We start from the raw sequence: 20,315 nt of genomic DNA, 5'->3' as shown, positions 1-20,315 counted from the left end.
ATCTCCGGTTCCGCCTACTCATGTATGACACTACAGAGGGCCCACGGACGATGAGTGTCACTTCCGGTGCTGCCCAAGGTTCCATACTCGGCCCGGACCTCTGGAATAACGCGTATGACAGCCTCCTGAGGTCTGAAATGCCTGAGGAAACTGTTTTGATTGGGTACGCGGACGACGTTGCAGTTTTGATAGCTGCACGTAGCGTTGAGCTGGCTCAGCTAAAGCTGAACCGAGTTATGCGTACTATAAACGCATGGATGACAGACCACGGTCTCTCGCTTGCTTTGAGCAAAACTGAGATCGTGATATTAACAAAAAAACGGATTGACACCATCGTGCCGTTGAGGGTAGGAGCCGTCGAAGTCCAGACCGTTCGTTCTGCCAAGTACCTTGGGATTATGGTGGACAGCAAGCTTAGCTGGCGGGATCAGATCTTCCGTACGGCGGACAAGGCCGCTAGGGTGGTCTCCTCTCTTAGCCGGTTGATGGCCAATGTCGGAGGGCCTCGGTCCAACCGTACACGGAGGGTCTGTGTCCAACAGAGTAGAGGGGGTTTTTTAGTGAGTAGTCTGTGATAGATTCAGGAGTCTCACACTACAGGCTGGCTACCTGTGTGCGTAAAAGCATTTTCCCTCCTCTCCCTTAGAAAAAAAAAAAAAAAACTCTAACAAATTATAGCTTCCACTAAAACAAACTAAAGATTTTAAAGACTGCTAAAAAAAATAGATCATCTAGTATTTTATTATGTATATTTTAATAATCTGTCATCCTCTTACCGAATAAATGAACGTATTAATGATTATAGCATTATACATAGTATAAATAAGTCAACCCTACGTATGTAATTTAATTTTTATCCAAATGCTGAATTTGTGTTGCGAACGCTGAATGTTTACAGCTGTTACGTTAAGCAAATGGTATTAATAGCAAAAGCTAGTCTAGAATGTTTATATCGGCAGCAAGACTTTAAAAAATTGAAACTTAATTTCTAAAAAACTGGGACCCTAAACTAAAATTATGGCTTCAACATTCCCTAGTTCTCAAAATTATCTTTCTTTCAACACAAAAATCATGAAAATCCGTCAAGTGGTTGATTCAGAATTGTGAAATAGAAAAACCCTGTCACGTTTTAATATTATAGATTGCAAAAGAATGTGCAAGGTACCTGCTTATTTGGTGTATTGAATTTTAATAAATAGGCCTACAGTAAAATCATAAAATCGTACATGAAAAATATTTTAAAACCTAAAATATTATATTATAAAATTACTTCATACAAAATGCAGCATACTGATAATCTAACAGGTTTAAATATTATTTCAACATTAGATTGCTTGATTAAAATCAGTTTGCATATGTAAGACGCATTATATTGAGTATATTAATGAAACTCGTCCTACACTCATCTCCATTCATATTTGGCTTAAAATACCTACTTTGTATGGTCGCCATTTCATTGTAAAGTAAATATGATGATTGTATGTTCATACAGGGGTCCCATTGGCAAATTTGCCTGGGGCCCCGAAAGTCTTAGGTCCGGGCCTGTAAATTACTAGGCATGCAGCCTCAGGTCCGCCAATTGAGCGGAGTGAAGCATCGATATAAACAAATAACCTTCTTTATAAATAAAATTTTTTGTTTCCAAATATATTATGGATTAAAACGTAAAAACAAAAGTGAATTTTATTGATCAATACAAACCTCATTATTCAAGCCAACAGTTATAAGCAATTTTCTTGAGTCTTTCAATCTCTTTTTCTTTGCTTGTCATTTGCTGCTCTTATTTATGCTTTCGACTCTCTCTATAGAAAATGGATCGATCAACAAGCCCTCGATGGTTATAACTCCTAATGCTACATAAGTCAAGCCGAGGGAAAATTCTAACTTTCCTAGGTCCACCACAGCCTGATATACAGTACCAGTATGCAGCTTGGCTGCGATGTACCAAAATCGCACAGGCAAGATTTAGTGGAAATTGCCTTCGAGAATATTTGACAACATTCAGTTTAAAGGAAGTAGTTGAGTTGTTGTGTTTATGTAAAACCTGTGGATTGTAGTAAATCTCCAACCTGACATCAAAATGCCAACATGCTAGTTCTGTTGGCTGCAATAATTAATCTTATTACGGGAAAAAGGAGGAATATCGATTATCATATGATGCTTGGTTATAACTGTACTCCCGTACAGGCCAAGCAGTCTAGGCCAATTAATTAATGGCCTACTTTTCTAATCGTAACTGTATTTCTTTACAGACGACTATTTATTCATTTAAGCTAAAAATAGACTTCAACACAAGCTTAGTTAAATATTTACTTAAATAGTTGTAAGTTGACTACTGAACTTCCGTACAGGCCTAGCAGTCTAAGCTAGTATGCCTGTGCATCGTAATCGTAACTGTACAGGCCTAGCCAATTATTTGCACACCTTAGTTAAAATTGGACTTCTATATAAGCCTAGGTATTTATTCAATAATTACTATAGTCGCAACTTGACTTCTGTACAGGCCTAGCAACTGTATTTATATAGGATAGGCTACTGTTATCATCATTTGAAAATACTGAATACCTGCTTCAAAAATGCAGTTTCTATAATTTTCAATAATAAAGATTTTCTTTTGCTGTTATAAAGCAATATTTGCTACAAAACTAATAGAAATAAGAATCACCAAAAGAAATAACTTGTATAAGGCCGACAGTAATTAGTAATGCGAATCTGTGTACTGCATTATTAATCAATGCTTAATGGTATTCATCGGACTGCCCTTTTCTTTTGTACTGTCTTTTGTAATTACAAGCAGTTACCCCAGGAACTGTACCTAGGCCATCTGCGCACGAGCAAGCTGAGATGCCCGTGGGTACACGATGTCGAGTCGCATACGCTACGATTATTTGTTTACATCTACGTTGTTATCTCGTAACCAACATGGCAACCCTTAAGACTAATGTTAAACATTGCAAATTTTATGTCAGTTTAAAAGTGTACAGGTATTATCAAATTGAAATTTGTTTGTTTAGTAACATCAAAAATATTTGTCGAAATACCACTGGTAAGTTTGGATTCAATATGTTCAGCCGTTATTGAGTCAATTGATTACATAGTTTGCATAAGGTCCAATCTCAAAGAGCTTCGCTCGCTCCGCTCAATTATAGAACTAGGAAACAAAAAAATAAGTAAGTACACTTTGTAAGTACATCTTATATACTAAAAAACTTTTGCAAAACTTATGACAGCTAGCCTGACCATACGACTGGACCGAATTACATGCGGTTGATACCAAATGAAAAATATTTACCTGTAGATGTGCAGAATCCCTTTATAAACTAAACTAGGCTCACAAATAAGCACAAAAATTGAATTTGAAATTTTGTAAAAATTAACATGGGTCTTATGGGTTGCCATGGTGATGACAAAATAACACTAAAATATAAACAGAAAATCAAAACAAATGTAAGACATTCCAATCACATGTTTTATTTACAGTGACGGGTGAAATTAGAAAAGTCTGTACATTACATATTTTTTGTAGAGTTTTCGATCACAGGGCGACCTCTAGGAACTAATATAAAAATAAACTTTTCTTATGGCGATTGTTTTAAGCTTACGACAGACACCCTGGCCATAATACTGGACCGATTTACACACAGTTGGTACCAAATGAAAGGTAATTGTCTGTATATTTGCCCATTTGGCTTCGACTTCAGATATTACTGGACTAAATGTTATAAAAACGGAAATTAAAATATCTATTGACACTTTAAAATGGGGTAAAATGTTTAGTCTATTAAGAGTGAGATCTGGAGTTATATTGGACCGATTTGCATGCAGGTTGTGTTAAATGGAAGGTAAACTTTCCCAAGTCGCTGAAAAGTTTACTATTAATTTATATAATCTTCTAAAAATGGAATATAAAATCTTATATAATAAAAAAGCTTTTGCAAAACTTATGACAGCTAGGGTTATAGTAGTATGTTTTCTGTGGCTAGACTGACCATACTACTGAACCGAATTACACGCATTTGGTACCAAATGAATGATATTTCCCTTAGATGTGCAGCATCCCTTTATAAATTAAAATATGTTTAAAAATAAGATCAAAAATCTTTTTTAAATTTAAAAAAATAACATTGGTGATTTGGGTTGCCATGTTCGTGACATTCATTTATACTATTCATTTATATAATTCTTTTATATTAATACTATTCATTTATATAATCTTCTAAAAATGGAATATAAAATCTTATGTAATAAAAAAGCTTTTGCAAAACTTATGACAGCTAGGGTTATATAGTAGTATGTTTTCTGTGGCTAGACTGACCATACTACTGAATCGAATTACACGCATTTGGTACCAAATGAATGATATTTCCCTGTAGATGTGCAGCATCCCTTTATAAATTAAAATATGTTAAAAAAAGATCAAAAAATCTTTTTTAAATAAAAAAAAATAACATCGGTGATTTGGGTTGCCATGTTCGTGACAAAATAACAACAAAATATAAACAGGAAATCTAATCAAATTTCATAAGTTCCTATCATATGTTTTATTTACAGTGTGGGGTGAAATAAGAGAAGTTTACACAATACATACTTTTGGTCGAGTCTTCGACCACGGGGTGAGCTCTCGTTCAAACCTAATATTAACCAGATGTTGTAAATTATTGTTTGTCTATGTTTGATTTTATCATTTAAAAGTAAGTAAACGCTTTGAGTTTTTATTTGTTTTATTGTTTGAAAATGTTTTTTATGTAATTAGTAAGTTAAAAGTTTTTGATAGGTACATTTATTGGAATTTAATCTTATTTTACACGGTTTTTCATTTCAGATTTCAAAAAGCACCATTTAAACATACATCAACCCCGGACGAAGGACGGGTACTCTGCTAGTTGCAATCTATTTTGAAAATTCATCATTGGGTTAAGAAAGAACGATGTGAAATCAACGGAGAGGTCTGTGAGGAAAGTTTGCAGTTATATTTATTTTATATATATCATGTTAGTCCTAAACACTCTGATGTTGAACATTTCAAAGTAGGTAACGATTTAAAGATTTAAAAAAAAAAATAAGCCTGCATTAGTCAAATTACATCTAATGATCAAAAGCTGCATAAAAAAGGATACGGTAAACGAAGAACCCAGTATGCACTCTGAGACAGTTTGATTGGTTCCTGGCAACCTGTGACGAAGGTGGGGCAAGGCAGGGGGGCAGGCTGCACCCGGGGGTTGAGGGTGACATGGACGGGGGCCTTGGGAGTCACAACGTGCACCCTCATGAGCTGGGCGGTCAGCGGCTTGCTGCTCCTATGTGAGGGAAACCAACATACCATTTAGCGAATTTCCCATATAGGAAATAAGCTATTAACGTAGGTCTCATGGTAAGACCTAGACCCGAGACCAATTTACTTTTTCGTTTTGAGGTCCCCAGTGGCCAAAAACACCATCCGTTCAAATTCATATATATATATATATATATATATAGTATATGTGTGTGTCCATTAGCGCGATAACTCGAGCAAAAATGATCTGATTTTGATTAAATTCAGGATGGTAAGTAGGTGTTTATTATGCAAAATGCACTATTTTCCCCCCTCTGTGCTCGCCGCCATATTGGAAAAATCTGAATCGCCATATTGGCACTTTCTTGAGATTTTCGCCTATAGCTGCGTTTTGGTGTGTTTTAGCGAAAAAGAAGATATAGTCAATGTTGTAGACAATTAAATTTCCTATAATATACGTGAACATCTTGTTTATACCACTTATGGCTAAGAAAATATTCACTTAATGAAAAGGGGAAAAATGAAATTTTCCCGAATTTGCCAAAATTGTAACATTGGATTGCTGTAATTCAGTAATGACCTATTCTAGCAAAACAAGTATCACAATAAAATTTGTAGAGAACTTGATTACCTTCAAAATGCTTCTATTTTTCTTTATTAACCGTTGGAAGTGGGGCCAAAAAAATTAAAAGCAAACAAAACTGATTAAAACAATGGGTCTATTTTTTTGCTTTTGTAACACCACATTTTATCTAAAAAATAGCACAAATTATTTTTCTGTTTTAGCTTGAATTTTTAACCAAACTTAAGTTTCTTACATGTAACAGCACAATGCTCATGATGCAGGTAATATATTCCCTTTACAAATATCCACTAGTGAAAGGAGCTGTTCAATTTCAAACACAGCAAGTACATTTTTAACCCTTTCAGTGCTAGACCAATAATTCATATTTTGTAAGACTTTTTTGTTTGCCTTTTAATTCTATTACCTGTTGTTGACTTTTAACTGTCATGTTGTCACTATTTTATTAACTAGGCTAATTTTGCATAATAACACAGTAAGAAAATATATAAGAAATATAAGAAATCCCGGTATTTGTAGTAAACATTAAATAAAACTTAGTTTTAGCGAATTTCCCTATAGGGAAGTAGCTATTACCGTAGGTGGCACGGTAAGACCTAGACCCGGGACCGATTTACTTTTTCATTTTGATGTCCCCAGAGGCCAAAAACACCATTTGTTCAAATTTTTATATATGTATATATATATAGACTTATATATATATATATATATATATATACGTCCGTGAACGCGATAACTTGAGTAATTTTTGTCCGATTTTAATGAAATTTGGTTTAAAGGTGTAAAGCGGGATAAACTTGAATGAGTTTGCGAACCAGCAGGATCGGACCATGGGAACGGAGCTTTACGGGGGGTTTTATGGGGTAAAAATTGGTTTTTCTCACTTTTGACCATCAAAACACAAAATTTCCCGATTTCTCTTTAGACTTTTTTAAAGAAATTAAAAAAAACAAATAATTTAGTATATAAAAGTATTTTTGTTCGATTATTAGTAACGAAGAAAATTAAAAAATTGTAAATTTAAAATTCCCACGTTATTCTTATGGAGAATATTGTCAAATGTTGTAGTTTGCTTGTTTATGGATATATTTTGATCAAACTTGGCAAATTTATTTATTTTTTACTACTATTTTACTCAAAAACACACTTTATTAGTTTCCTTGTTGCAGCAAACCTAGGTACTTGTTAAACCTAATGTTGTTAAAATATATTTAACTGAAAATCAATTCAGACAAATGAAATTCGCTTAGTCGGCAGGTTTGCTGCGGCGGGGGTATTTGTTGTAATTTTCCTGGTTTTCCTATAAGTTTTTATGTTCTGATAGCATTATTTGAAACCAAAATCTCATAAAATCAAAAGACGTATAGTTTACAATGTAATATTGAATTTAACCTTGATTTAGTTGGACGAGGTTATCGTAATATAGCCATTTTAGGGAAACTAATGTTTTGCAGCAAAGTCTCAGGAACACATTTACTACTACTAAGACTAAAAGATTGCATCTAAATAGTCCGTGACTAACTGGTGCTGCTACCTAGTAACGCATTGAACAACCATCTGCAGCGCCATCTGTTCGCAATCGGTGGCGACAGCTTAAATACAGGTTTTTGACTCCCCAGTCTTCAAGCACAGATAGCCGAGAAGGCTAGGGCGTGTGTCACTTGGCCAGTGGCATTCGTCTGCTCGGGTTCGAATCCCGTCCTGTGTGGCAAATAATTGGTGACGTGTGTGTTTGTAGCGATATACTACAACCACTGGGGCATAGTGAGGTGTTCATAATCCTTGGTTTAGACATACACCTCGAAATCATCGGATTGGGCGAATCTTTTAGCTAAGTGGTTGGTAGTGTATCCTATGAACATGCAGGTCACCAATGGCCGTTTTGCTATTTTTTTTAAATAACCTTCCTCTCTATATCCCTTAGGGTTTTTTTTAAAACAACGATATATCGTTTCATAGCACTGAAAGGGTTAAAGATTAATTAAAAAAAAAAATAATAATAAGATCAAATACAGTAATAACTAGTGTACCTGTTGCTCGAAATCAAGCAATTGCGAAGCATTACAGGCGACTCACGAAGATTATGGAAATACTCACGATCTACACAACAGTTAGATATAATCAAAATCTTTTGTAAATATCTTATCTTTTCTCAAAAAGCTGATCTTGTTTTTTAGTGTTTCTACAAATTTTTCCCTCTCATAGCCGCATTAGGTTGTCTATAATAACAATTATAAATGAAAAAAAAACATTATTTCTTTTCTTCTACTTGGTTGTGTTCTATGACTTTTTCTATGTTTTCGTGTTTTATGTTGACGTGTTCTATGTCAAGATGGTGGACATCTAGCATCACCTGCAAAGTGCTCCCATATCTAAAGTGTAGTTTAAGTGGTAAAAAACAACAAATTTACTAATTAAACATCACACATCCAAACAACAACTTTATCAAGTGATTTTAAGACAAAAACATTTTGGAAGAAGTGAAACTCGAAGACATCAACCTCAAATCAAGCAAGTAGGTCGTACACATCAGCACCTTCACATGAAAGGTACTATTAATCAAGACCCTCAAGAAAATCTCATGAAAAGCCAATATCGAGACAAACTGAACATGACTGTAAGTTATTAATACAAGTTTAATACCAACAATAACATTTACCTCAAGAATTCATTGAACAGATGGTTATCTTGTAAACATCGCACAGTTTAAAAGTTTCAATTTTACATTTACATATAAGTGTCCAAATTCTTTAAATTAAACTCTGCAAATATATCAAACCACTAAAGCACAATAAATATTAAAAAGTACAAAGAAAGAAATTTCACCAATATATTTGTGACAAAGTATCAAATTGACAACCAAGCAGTGACGTCATAGCCAACTCACAGCTTTATACATTCTTCACTTCCAACACGACACCTGCTGCCTGGGAGTGTTTGAACTGAGAGTTGCTGACTGCACACTCAGCACACCCTGACCACAGACACTGCCACTTCTAACAGTGTCTACAACCTACTACCAACCAGTAATACAGTGCAACACTGTATTCCTCATTACTCTACATAAATTTTGGACAACAGAAATAAATTATTTATTTATTTAAATATTTCTATCCTGACATAAAGAACCAGCCAAACTTTTCAAAACTGATATAATTTTACACCTGATCCTCAAGATTCCTGACATAAAGAACCAGCCAAACTTTTCAAAACTGATACAATTTTACATCTAAACTTCAAGACCCCTGACATAAAGAACCAGCCAAACTTTTCAAAACTGATATAATTTTACACCTGAAACTCAAGATTCCTGACATAAAGAACCAGCCAAACTTTTCAAAACTGATATAATTTTACACCTGATCCTCAAGATTCCTGACATAAAGAACCAGCCAAACTTTTCAAAACTGATACAATTTTACATCTAAACTTCAAGACCCCTGACATAAAGAACCAGCCAAACTTTTCAAAACTGATATAATTTTTCACTGAACTTCAAGATCCCGGACATAAAGAACCAGCCAAACTTTTCAAAACTGATATCATTTTACACCTGAACTTCAAGATCCCTGACATATAGAACCAGCCAAACTTTTCAAAACTGATATAATTTTACACTGAACTTCAAGATCCCTGACATAAAGAACCAGTCAAACTTTCCAAAACTGAATCAGCAACTGGATTAACTAACATGGAAATAAGCAACAAAACTAGCTTTAATACCGGACAAATTGTGTTTGTAAAATTAAAAGGGTACCCACACTGGCCAGCTAAAATTACTGAAATTTGTACAAATTAAAAAAATTGCACCTCAAAATATAAGGTAATTTTTTTGGCGACAACAACACTGCTGACGTTAGAGAAACTGATATGTATTGTTACGAAAAAAGTAAAGATCTGTATGGGAAACCAAAAATAGACAATTTTAAAAATAAAGTGTTCAACAAAGCCTTAAAGGAAGCAGAAAATGCCTTCTCAAACCCGAAATGCTTGAACCCTGACAGAAACACAACACTAGACAGTAATGTCCCTCCACTAGAAAATCAGCAGCTCAGAGATGTCCTAAATAAAGTACAAGATTTACAAGAACAAGAACAAAATCCTGATGATCTAGAGACATCGCTCACACTTGCTGCGGAAGCTGGACATGCTTTACTGTTAGAAATTAATAAATTAAAGCAAGAACTACATGATATGAAGCAAAAATTCTCTTCCTTAAAATGCCAAGACTTCAGAGACAATAACTTTGCTGACATGAACCTTGCTGAGGCAAAAATTGAAGAGCTTGAAAATGGCAAGGAAGTCCTGCTCTCCCAAAATGCTTCTTCACTGGTTAAAACACTAAATGAAGTAGAACTCCAACTAGAGAAGGAAAGACAGCTAAGAATTAAAATGATAGAAACCTTTGAAGAACAAGATAATGAAAGAGAAAAACTACTACTCAACTCAGCAAATGAAATTAAGCAATTAGGTGGAATGATAAAAAAGCTGAAGCTAAACCAAGATGACAAAATGGACCTACCTCAGACACCAAAACCTACTGGCACTTCAGAAACACAAACAAATCACTCTGATTTTTATGTTCCCAACTACTGTGCCTCTCTAATTACTGAGCTGGTTCAGCTGAAAACTCGACAAGACCAACTAGAACGCTCTGTGGAAACTTTGCAAAAAGAACTGCACAAACAAGGTGAACAAATAAACCCTGCTACACCATCAACAGTCAAACAAAGTTCACCCACTAAAGAGATTTTTCCTCGTTCTAAAAACCACAACATAAGCAAGAGCAAAAAACCAATTGGGAAAGAAAGAAACCATTTCAGTGTATCTCTCCAAGTAGCCAAAAACAAATCTCGGCTTGAAGAATGTAGAAATAGGCTTACAGGTAGATGGGGTAAAACAGAAATGCGATGCTGACATCTTGACACGAGAAACTACAAGGATAGAAAGCCAAACTCCTTTCAAAAAACTGAACCCGGATATGACCAGGAGAAACAACCAAACTCCTTCTAAAAAAATGACTCAAAAAGAAAGGATTCCACCTATGACAGCAAGAATACGAGGCGACCAGGAAACTTTGGATGATTTTTTCATGAAGCATATAGATTACTTCAAAGACATAAATATCCAACACAAGGAAAGATTATCAGCCTCAATTAGTCACTCTGAAACCCCAGCCTCTAGAAGTACCTTAATCCCACCCCAAGTAGATAGCAGCAACCCAAGTACAGAAACCAGCAACACCCAAACCTATTTTTCAGGACCCTCAACCAAACCACCGGCAACAACATAACAACATCTAAAAACAATGTTGACAACCAATCAAAACACCCACTAGTTCGCAGACACCAACTCACCCTTGCCCACCAAAATATAGACTGGCTGTCTAATAAAACAGAAAGACTATCACACTTCCTTAATAATGAACAGCCAGACTTCATAGTTATTACAGAGCATGGTCTCTCCCGAGAAAACTTAGAAAACACACAGCTAGCTGGCTACACCCTAATTGGAGGCTACACAAGAAGAAATCATACAAAAGGAGGAGTTGCAGGATATGCCAAACATGGCTTGGAAAATTATATGAAAGTACTTAAGATAAGTGATGACGACTCAGAACTAGTATGTGAAACTGCTCTTTTCAAAATAAAACTGAAAAAGGAAATAGTCCAGGTCATGGGAGTCTACAGGCCTCCAAGGGACAATTTGGAACAAGCGCTAGATATCCTAGCAAGCCAGCTGGAATATGCTCTCCGCACAAAGAAGAAAACTGTCATCATGGGCGACATAAATGTAAACAACCTTGGTGAACATGCAAACGACACAGATAACATCCAAGTTGAAGATCTTCTATCCTCTTTTGACATTGTTAGACTAAATCTGCCGCCTACTAGAATTACACATGAAACTAAAACCTCAATAGACTGGATCTGTACAAACATAGACCCAAAACATATCCAGACATCCATTATCCTGTCTAGACTCTCAGACCACACTGCCCAAATTGCCACTCTCCAACTACCATCAGAAAAAATCACAAAGTCAATTAAGGAGAAAAGAAGAACTCTCAACAAAAACACCATAAATCTATTTAAAACCAGGCTCCATGAACAACCCTGGGATTGTGTCTACCACATAGAAGATGTCGATGAATCTTATAACAACTTTCACAGGGCTATCCAAGGAATACTGATTGAGACCTGCCCAGTAAAAATGACAAGGAGAAAACAACACAATAAAAACAAACTGCTGGGATGCTGAATGCTCTAGACTAAAAAATCTATATATAAATGCCCTAGAAAAAGAAAACCGCACAGGTCTACCTGAAGACAAAGCAGAAACCGCAGCAAGAAAAAGGGACTATGACCTAAGACTAAAGACTTTGAGGAAAACTCAAACATCCGACTATATAAGCAATGCCGACAACAAGTCCAAGGCACTCTGGCAGGTTATAAATAATGAGAGAAAATCAAGTACCAGTATAGCAAATGAGTGGGAACTCCTAGTAGATGGGGAGACATTACAGGACCCAATCAAAATAGCAAACCACCTCAACTGTTTTTTTGCTACAGCCGCGGAAAGGACACTTCAGGCAAACAACACCAACACACACACCAGAACCCCTGAAATTCCCCCTTTAACAGCTAACAAACTAAAATTTCAGCTTGCAACACATAACGAAGTACTAAAAGCAATAGACTCACTTAAACCAAAAACTTCATCTGGCACTGATGAAATATCAGCCAAACTGGTCAAAACATGCAAAAATGAACTGATTAACCCACTAACAGCACTCATAAATAAGTCTCTCAAACAAGGGGTCTTCCCAACACAGCTGAAAACTGCCAAGGTATACCTAAATATAAAAGTGGACCAAACACAGATGTTAAAAGTTACAGACCAATTTCACTTATATCGACCTTCTCTAAAATCTTTGAAAAAATCGTCCTTAACAGACTAATATCCCATCTAGACCAAAACCTGCTGCTCACCAGCCAGCAACATGGCTTCCTTAAAGGAAGATCCACTTCCACTGCCTTAATACAGCTCACCGAGCACATAATAGAACAACTAGAAGACGGCTCCTCAGTCACAAGTCTGTTTCTGGACTTTAGCAAGGCCTTTGACTGCCTTAACCACAAGACACTTCTTAGAAAATTGGGAGCTCTGGGTATTGAGGGAAAATCTAAACAATGGTTCCACAGCTATCTTAATGGCAGACAGCAACTAGTTGAGATTCAGCATGTAGAAAAAAACACTCGCCATAAAATACATTCCGAAACTGTCCCTATACGGAGAGGAGTACCACAGGGATCAGTTCTCGGACCAGTCCTGTTCCTCCTCCTCACAAATGACCTACCAGACCAGCTACAAGAATACTGCCAAACCACAATGTATGCAGATGACACTGTCATCACACTAACCGACAAATCAACGGAAACTTTAAACCGAAACATCAATATAACCTTCAACATGACTAAACTATATTGTACAGTAAATGAATTGGCTCTAAATGAAAAGAAAACTGTTCAGCTGAACTACTCTACTAAAAATAAAGACACAAACGTATTAATCCCTGGGATAGAAGCACAAAATAGTACCAAAAATATCTCGGCATTATCATGGATATCTGACATCACTTTACATCCGTGAGGCAATTCTCCATGCTATCTTTCAACGTCTCGGCATCCTGACTGTTTATGGACAATATGTCCTCAATTGTCTGATACACGTACGCCAGAACATCTCTAAGTATGGTAGAAGACAAGATATACATCAGCATAACACCAGGAACGCTAGAAACCTCGACACCCCTCAATGCAGACTGTCCAAATCCCTGAATAGCTTCCCAGTGACCGCAATTAAACTCTACAATAGTCTGCCTGAAGAAGTCAGAAGTATGGATGTGGCTGGGTTTAAAACCTCAGTGAAGGAAAAACTTCAAAATAGGCCTATTTACACATTTAAAGAATTAGATGACGTGCCACTTTTTTAACTCGCCGCCATCTCAGTTTACTTTTTAATATAAATTTGACGCAGTCCATCCGGAATCCCGGTCAGAGACGAAGCCTTCAAGTATTCAAGTAAGTAAGTATTCATCTCCACAAACCAAACAAGAAACAGAGACATTCACCATCACAATACACGGAACGCCTCAAGCTTTGCAATACCACCTCACCATCTAAGTCTCTTTGAAAAGAAGCCATCCTACAAAGGGGCCCTGTATTTCAACAACCTACCAGAACAACTTAGAAATGAACCAACTCACCGTTTCAAGAACCAATTAACAACATGGCTGCAAGAAAGGCCATTCTACTCAGAAAAAGAATTCCTTGACAACCAGCTTTAACAACATATTAAATCAACAAATTTTAATTATTATTCTGACGCATGTACTGTTCTCAACGAATATGTAAATAAAGATCATTGTATATGTCTATGTCTATGTTTCCATTGTTTGCAAATCGGTTATTTCAATGATTGCTCAAGAAATGTAGCATATTGTTAATTCAGTTTTATTTTTAGCCTATATTAAATTGTCCAGGATTTCTCGCTTTTTTTCCATTGTAATAATTTCACCAACCCAAGTTTCGTCTACAGATGCAATACGCCAAAGAATATCACCTACGTACAATCTCCAAGAAGTGGTAAAAAAAGGCAGAAACCAAGCCATACAATAGATATAAGTTAACTCCATAAGAAATCATTTTAAGAGTTACTGTGATATTAGGATTTTCCACTGATTTGGTAATAGAACATTATATTGCAAAACATGACACGATGCAGAATAAAATCGATTTTAAAATCAGAAAAACCCATTGCAAATACTGTACTTCATTTTGAAAAATTCAATAAATCACAATTTAAATATTAACAGCTGTTTCATTAAAAAGTAGTGGTATGTAGAATTATGCATATGGTAAACAAATTTGAAGAGGCAACTTTAAAGGCTTCTGGGGCAGAGCCCCAAGGGAATTTACCTCGTTCCTCTTTTGATGGCTCATCTATAGACCAAGACCTTTCTTTAGAGACCCCTACCAAGTTTCTATGCCCAGCCGTTCTCTCAAATTAGCTGGGACAAAAACCCAGTTTTTCCTCCATAATAATAACATGGGATGGGAATTCAAAGGCCACTGGGGCAGAGCCCCAAGGGAATTTACCACGTTTCTCTTTTGATGGCTCATCTACAGACCAAGACCTTTCTTTAGACACCTCTACCGAGTTTCTACGCCCAGCCGTTCTCTCAATTTAGCTATGACAAAGAAAAACAGTTTCAAATTAATATATAGATCCTTACAAACATTCATATCAAATAAACTAAGAACCCAAATAAATGTCTCACACCCTGTAATTTTTTTAAATTAAGGCTAAACATCCCTGAAAAAGTTGTGTTTCTGGCCCGATAGATAGCAGCACCTCTGCGGCAAATTTGTACCAATTATAATTTCCGTATTTATTATCAGATTTTTGTTTTTTAAACGGCTTTGTAAATGACATGAATAAAAAATTGACGCTATTTTGCTATTGTTTTTTAAAATTTATTTACAAAAAAGTTTTATAAAGAATTTTTTTTGCTATAATTATTTTTTTTAATCGCAGGTAGTCATTTTGTAAAGAGAAATTTTAAAAGAATTTTGCCGTTTTCAGATATTAATTCGGCCAAATGGTTGTATCGGAATCGTTTTTTAAAGAAATTATCATTATTTCTCTCGCGCTCCAGTCCCCTCCCCCCTCCTCCCCCGCATAGCGCAGCTCCAGTGCCCAGCCGCTCTACCCGGCCCTGCAACGCGACTGTAGCTTCGTCATCTCACACACACCTCGCATTCATACTCTGACCGGACAAACTTACTAGACTGGACTCCTGATTTTAACAGATACTAGTTTATGATTTAAAAACAAGTATTTTCTGTAAGTCGGAAAGAGACATATATTCAAATAAAATTGAGGTTTTATCTGTACATTGCTTAGAATCGTGGAGTTTTTGGTTATTCTTACGTTTCATAGCCTAAGAAAGCCTATGAATAAAGCGTATCAGTAATATATAAAAATTGAATACTTGTGTCAGGCAATTAATTTTACAGTAATCGTAAATGTTAATTTCTTTAACTGAGAATGCTCATTCCGATGACTAAAATAGCGAGCTGTGTTAGCGCTAAAACAGCATTGCGAGAGTTGGCGCAAAGCACTCTCACACTCTAATTTTTACGTTTTCTTTCTGGACTCCAAAATAATAGCTTATGCTATAAAAATGATAAAACATTAACGTACGTAGGGCCTACGGGAATCTTGTAGTAAGTTGAAACCTTATATTCTGAACAGGAGTTAGTTTGCATATTTAGTGTGCATATTTTGCATTAAAAGAAGGCCTGTAATTGAAAGTTACTTTTCAAACAGGTTAAAAGTAGTTAAAATACTACCTCAACCTCACTATTGCACACTTTATTCGGGTTGAAATTTTCATTAACAAAGGTGCTCTTGTCTTTTCCACAAAACAATGAGAAATAAGGACATTAATGCGTTACCAACAGACATACAAACAAAAATACAGAATTGAATTAGGGGATTTGCTAAGCTTTAACCAAAGCAAATTACAAACAAGGTAATTATTTGAAAGTTTTGATAGTGTCATCAAATTTTATCATAATCGTTTTTAGGCCTAAAATTGGTGTAAATCCGTTGGCAAATATATAAATAAGTAAATAAATACACAGTCCACAAAACATTTATACGTTAACAACGCCAAGCTTAAAAAAATTCATGATGGTATGCAAAAAAAAATTTCACTATTGGTTTTTCATTTTCATAGCATAAACTAACATTTTGGAGTCCAGACAGAAAACGCAAAAATTTTACAGTAAAACATTAATTTAATTTAATAAGAAATAAGGTGCAGCACTAACGATAACTATAGTTGTAAATAGTAATGTGTTCGTAAAACTGTTTCTCACTACTACCAATGGTTCTAAGGAAAAGTAGCAGTACCAAAAACCAACGTTTACATTTAAGAAAAGAACTATAGTAGGCCTACTTACGACCAATTCAAACTGTCCTTAATTAAACTGTATTATAGGTGTTAATCCGTTGATAAATAAAAAAAAATAAATACACAGGCCACAAATTATGTAACATGTAACGTTAACAACTTAAAGCTTTAAAAACTCACTATATGGTTTTCTCAAAAAAACTTACACTTGATGTTGTGCAGTTCAGATAAGTTATTAACCTCCCTTGGTTTTAAATTTTTTAAGTTTTTGAAAATCAAAGTTATTTTCCATTAATAGTATTATTTGTAAGCAACTTCTAATCAATCAATCAATCAATAAAATCTTTATTCAAAACGTACAGATACATTGTACATGAATGCGTCATTATGTTATTTTTAAATAACATAAAGGAATATATTACATAAAGTTAAAAGATTTTTATAATAACAGTTTTTAGATAAAATAATACATTGCTTAAAGTTAGATAAAATTAATACATTACTTAAAGTTAAAAAAATCATCCAGACTATAAAAAGAATTTCCTATTAACAATTGTTTCTGTTTCTTTTTAAATTTAATTGTGCATTGCTCCTTCCTTATGCCATCTGGGAGTTGATGGATAAATTTAATGCCAATATACTGAGGACTTTGCTTATATTTTTCTTTTTTATGATTTTTAATTGTGAAATTTTGTTTATATCTAGTATTGTAATTGTGGATATCCTGTTGTCGCTCTAATTTTGATTCATTATTTTTTACATAAAGAATTGTTTTATAGATATATAAACACGGAACTGTTAAAATTTCCAAATCTTTGAAATATTTTCTTAACGAATTTTTGCTAGAGGTTCTTTCTAAATTTAGGATGTGTCTAATAGCTTCCATTTGTAATAATAAAATTCTTTTTAAATTTTGATTACTCGTACCCCCATAAATTTCAATGCCATAAGTTATATGGGAGTGAATGTGGGCATAGTAAACTGTTTTAAGGGTTTGTACATTGCAAAAAGGTTGAAGTCTATTAATTATAAAGATTCCAGAACTTATTTCCTTTCAAACATGATCAACATGTTTGGACCAGGTTAATGTTTTATCAACTATAAGACCTAAAAACTTGGTGTTAATCTCAAAGTTATTAAAAATTTCATTGTTTTTTGAGTTTTTACAAGAAAATTTAACCAAAGTAGTTTTGTTCTTATTTAGTAAAAGATTTTTATCATTGAGGAAAGTGTTTACTATTGAAATGGCATTTTCTATTTTGGATTCTATACTGTTTGTATTCCTGTCATGTATTGACATACTGATGTCGTCTGCATATAAACATAGTTTGGTATTCTGGATTTTATTAGTTAGGTGTTCCTGCATACCTCCCAGATAACACAAAAATAGGAACGGTCCAAGAACCGACCCTTGAGGAACCGAGTAATGTACCTGCCTTAACTTAGATTTTATATTGTACAAATTTTGCTTCTCAACAAATCTAACACTGACATACTGTTGCCTTTCTTCCAAATAAGACCTTATCCAGTTTAATTCTTTACCATCAATACCATAATTTTTAAGCTTATTTATTAAGGTAGGATGGTGAACACTATCAAAGGCTTTAGACATATCTAAAAAAGCACCAATAATACAGTTATCTTTATCCAAATTCTCTAAAATATCTTCAATAAAAGATATCAATGCTGTTATGGTGGACTTTTCTTTTCTATAACCATGTTGATCTTGGTCCAACATATTATTAATTTCAAAATAATCTATCAACTGATAAAGCATACTTTTTTCATAAAGTTTAGAGAGTGAAGGTTGTATAGCTAACGGCCTATAATTTGAGGCATCCTTATGTTTCCCTTTTTTAAAAACAGGAATAATCTTAGAAATTTTTAATTGAGTAGGATAAATGCCAGTTATTAGAGATGAGTTGATTACATGTACCAATGGCTTTAACAGTACTGATTTTGCTTCTTTTAAAATTTTGATAGGTATTTCATCATATCCTGATGACCACTTTGGTTTCAACGAATCAATCAATTTATTAAGTATCTGCTCATCTATTGTTCTGCATTTGAACTTGGTTTCTGAATAGTGTGAATTTGTAGTAGTCCTAATTGGGTTTGTTTTTAAATTTGGAATAACTTGAGTTTCCACCATATCAGCAAAGTTATCATTCAAAACATTTGAAACAATATCAGGGTCCACAATCTTTCTACCATTGTGCTCCAGAATAATATTGGAAAATTGCACGTCTCTTTTGTTTTTTATTTCCTTATTCACCATACTCCATACAGTTTTGTTAACATTAGTAGAGCTTTTAATTTTATTATTAAAAAGACATTTTTTCTTAGTTTGAATCATTAGTTTGTACTGTTTCTTATTCTCTTTTATATTCTTTTTCAATGCTACATTATTTTTGTTACATCTATAAGTATGGTATTGATCAATTATTTCCCTTCGCTTATAAATAACTTCATCGTCAATCCATTGGTTATAATTATTATATTTAACTATTTTAGTTTTTGGAAATGGCAAATTAAAGTAATATTTTAAAATATCATAGAAATATGTGAATTTTTCCTCTACAGGTCTAATATAAAGCAGGTTCCAATCCTCATTTGCAAGATCATCAAGAAACAATTTCATACTTTCCTGGCTAAATTTTCTGCCCTCCATAGTTAATTTTGAATTTTTATAACTTTTAACTTTAGGAATTAAAAACTTGAAAAGTTGCCCATCGTGATCAGATAAGGCAGTGATAAAACATTCTACTTTATAACTTTTATAATCTATGTTGGTGATAAAGTTATCGATAGCTGATTCACCTGTTTCAGTTACTCTTGTGGGAATATTTACTGTATAATGAAGACCATTCATATTTAAAATATTTAAAAAATCATTTTTCTTTTTACCTTCCTTCAAAACATCAATGTTAGATCACAATATTTTTCTTTTTCTCATTTACTGTCCTCAAAAATTCATTTAATTTCTGCAAGTAATCATCTATATTTTCAGAAGGTGTTCTGTATATCCCTACAATTATCAGCTTTTCTTTATCAATTTTTATTTCTATTGAAGAAGATTCAAATATTTTGTCCTGATTAAGGTTTTTAATGAGGTGAAAATTTTTATTTTTAAATGAAATTTTTTCAGATACAAGAATAATTACCCCCCCCACCATTGTAATCTGTTCTAGCATACCAATTAGCAACTACATAGCCTGGTATATTTAATAAACTCATCTTCAAACATAAAAATAAAACAGGAACCAAAAAACAGAAAAACTACGTCTCTGCAAAATATGGCACCTTCATGAGTAACAAATTTAAAAATCTTATGACAAAAAACAATATTACAGTTTCATTTAGAACAGAAAACAAACTTGGCGCATTGTTAAAAGAGCGCAGTCATTCATTGACACAACCCTTAGACAGATCCGGCGTATACAAGATCAATTGTACCGATTGTAATAAATTTTACA

The 20,315-nt window shown here is 34.3% G+C and overlaps 1 protein-coding gene across 1 annotated transcript in view; it reads right to left on the bottom strand.

The window, feature by feature from the left end:
• The window catches only part of LOC128998485 (nonsense-mediated mRNA decay factor SMG8), a 309,227-nt gene that overhangs the window by 14,249 nt on the left and 274,663 nt on the right, over window positions 1–20,315 (bottom strand). Inside the window, exon 22 of the mRNA XM_054424638.1 lies at window positions 5,118–5,297. Within this exon, the coding sequence (XP_054280613.1) occupies window positions 5,118–5,297 (180 nt within the window). The remainder of the gene's footprint in view (window positions 1–5,117; window positions 5,298–20,315) is intronic.

This window comes from Macrosteles quadrilineatus, unplaced genomic scaffold (assembly GCF_028750875.1).
Source record: "Macrosteles quadrilineatus isolate MER2022 unplaced genomic scaffold, UCM_ALF_1.0 Scaffold_1__1_contigs__length_201487025, whole genome shotgun sequence".
NCBI classification, from domain to species: Eukaryota; Metazoa; Arthropoda; class Insecta; order Hemiptera; family Cicadellidae; genus Macrosteles; species Macrosteles quadrilineatus.
This window is presented reverse-complemented; position numbering and strand designations above follow the sequence as displayed.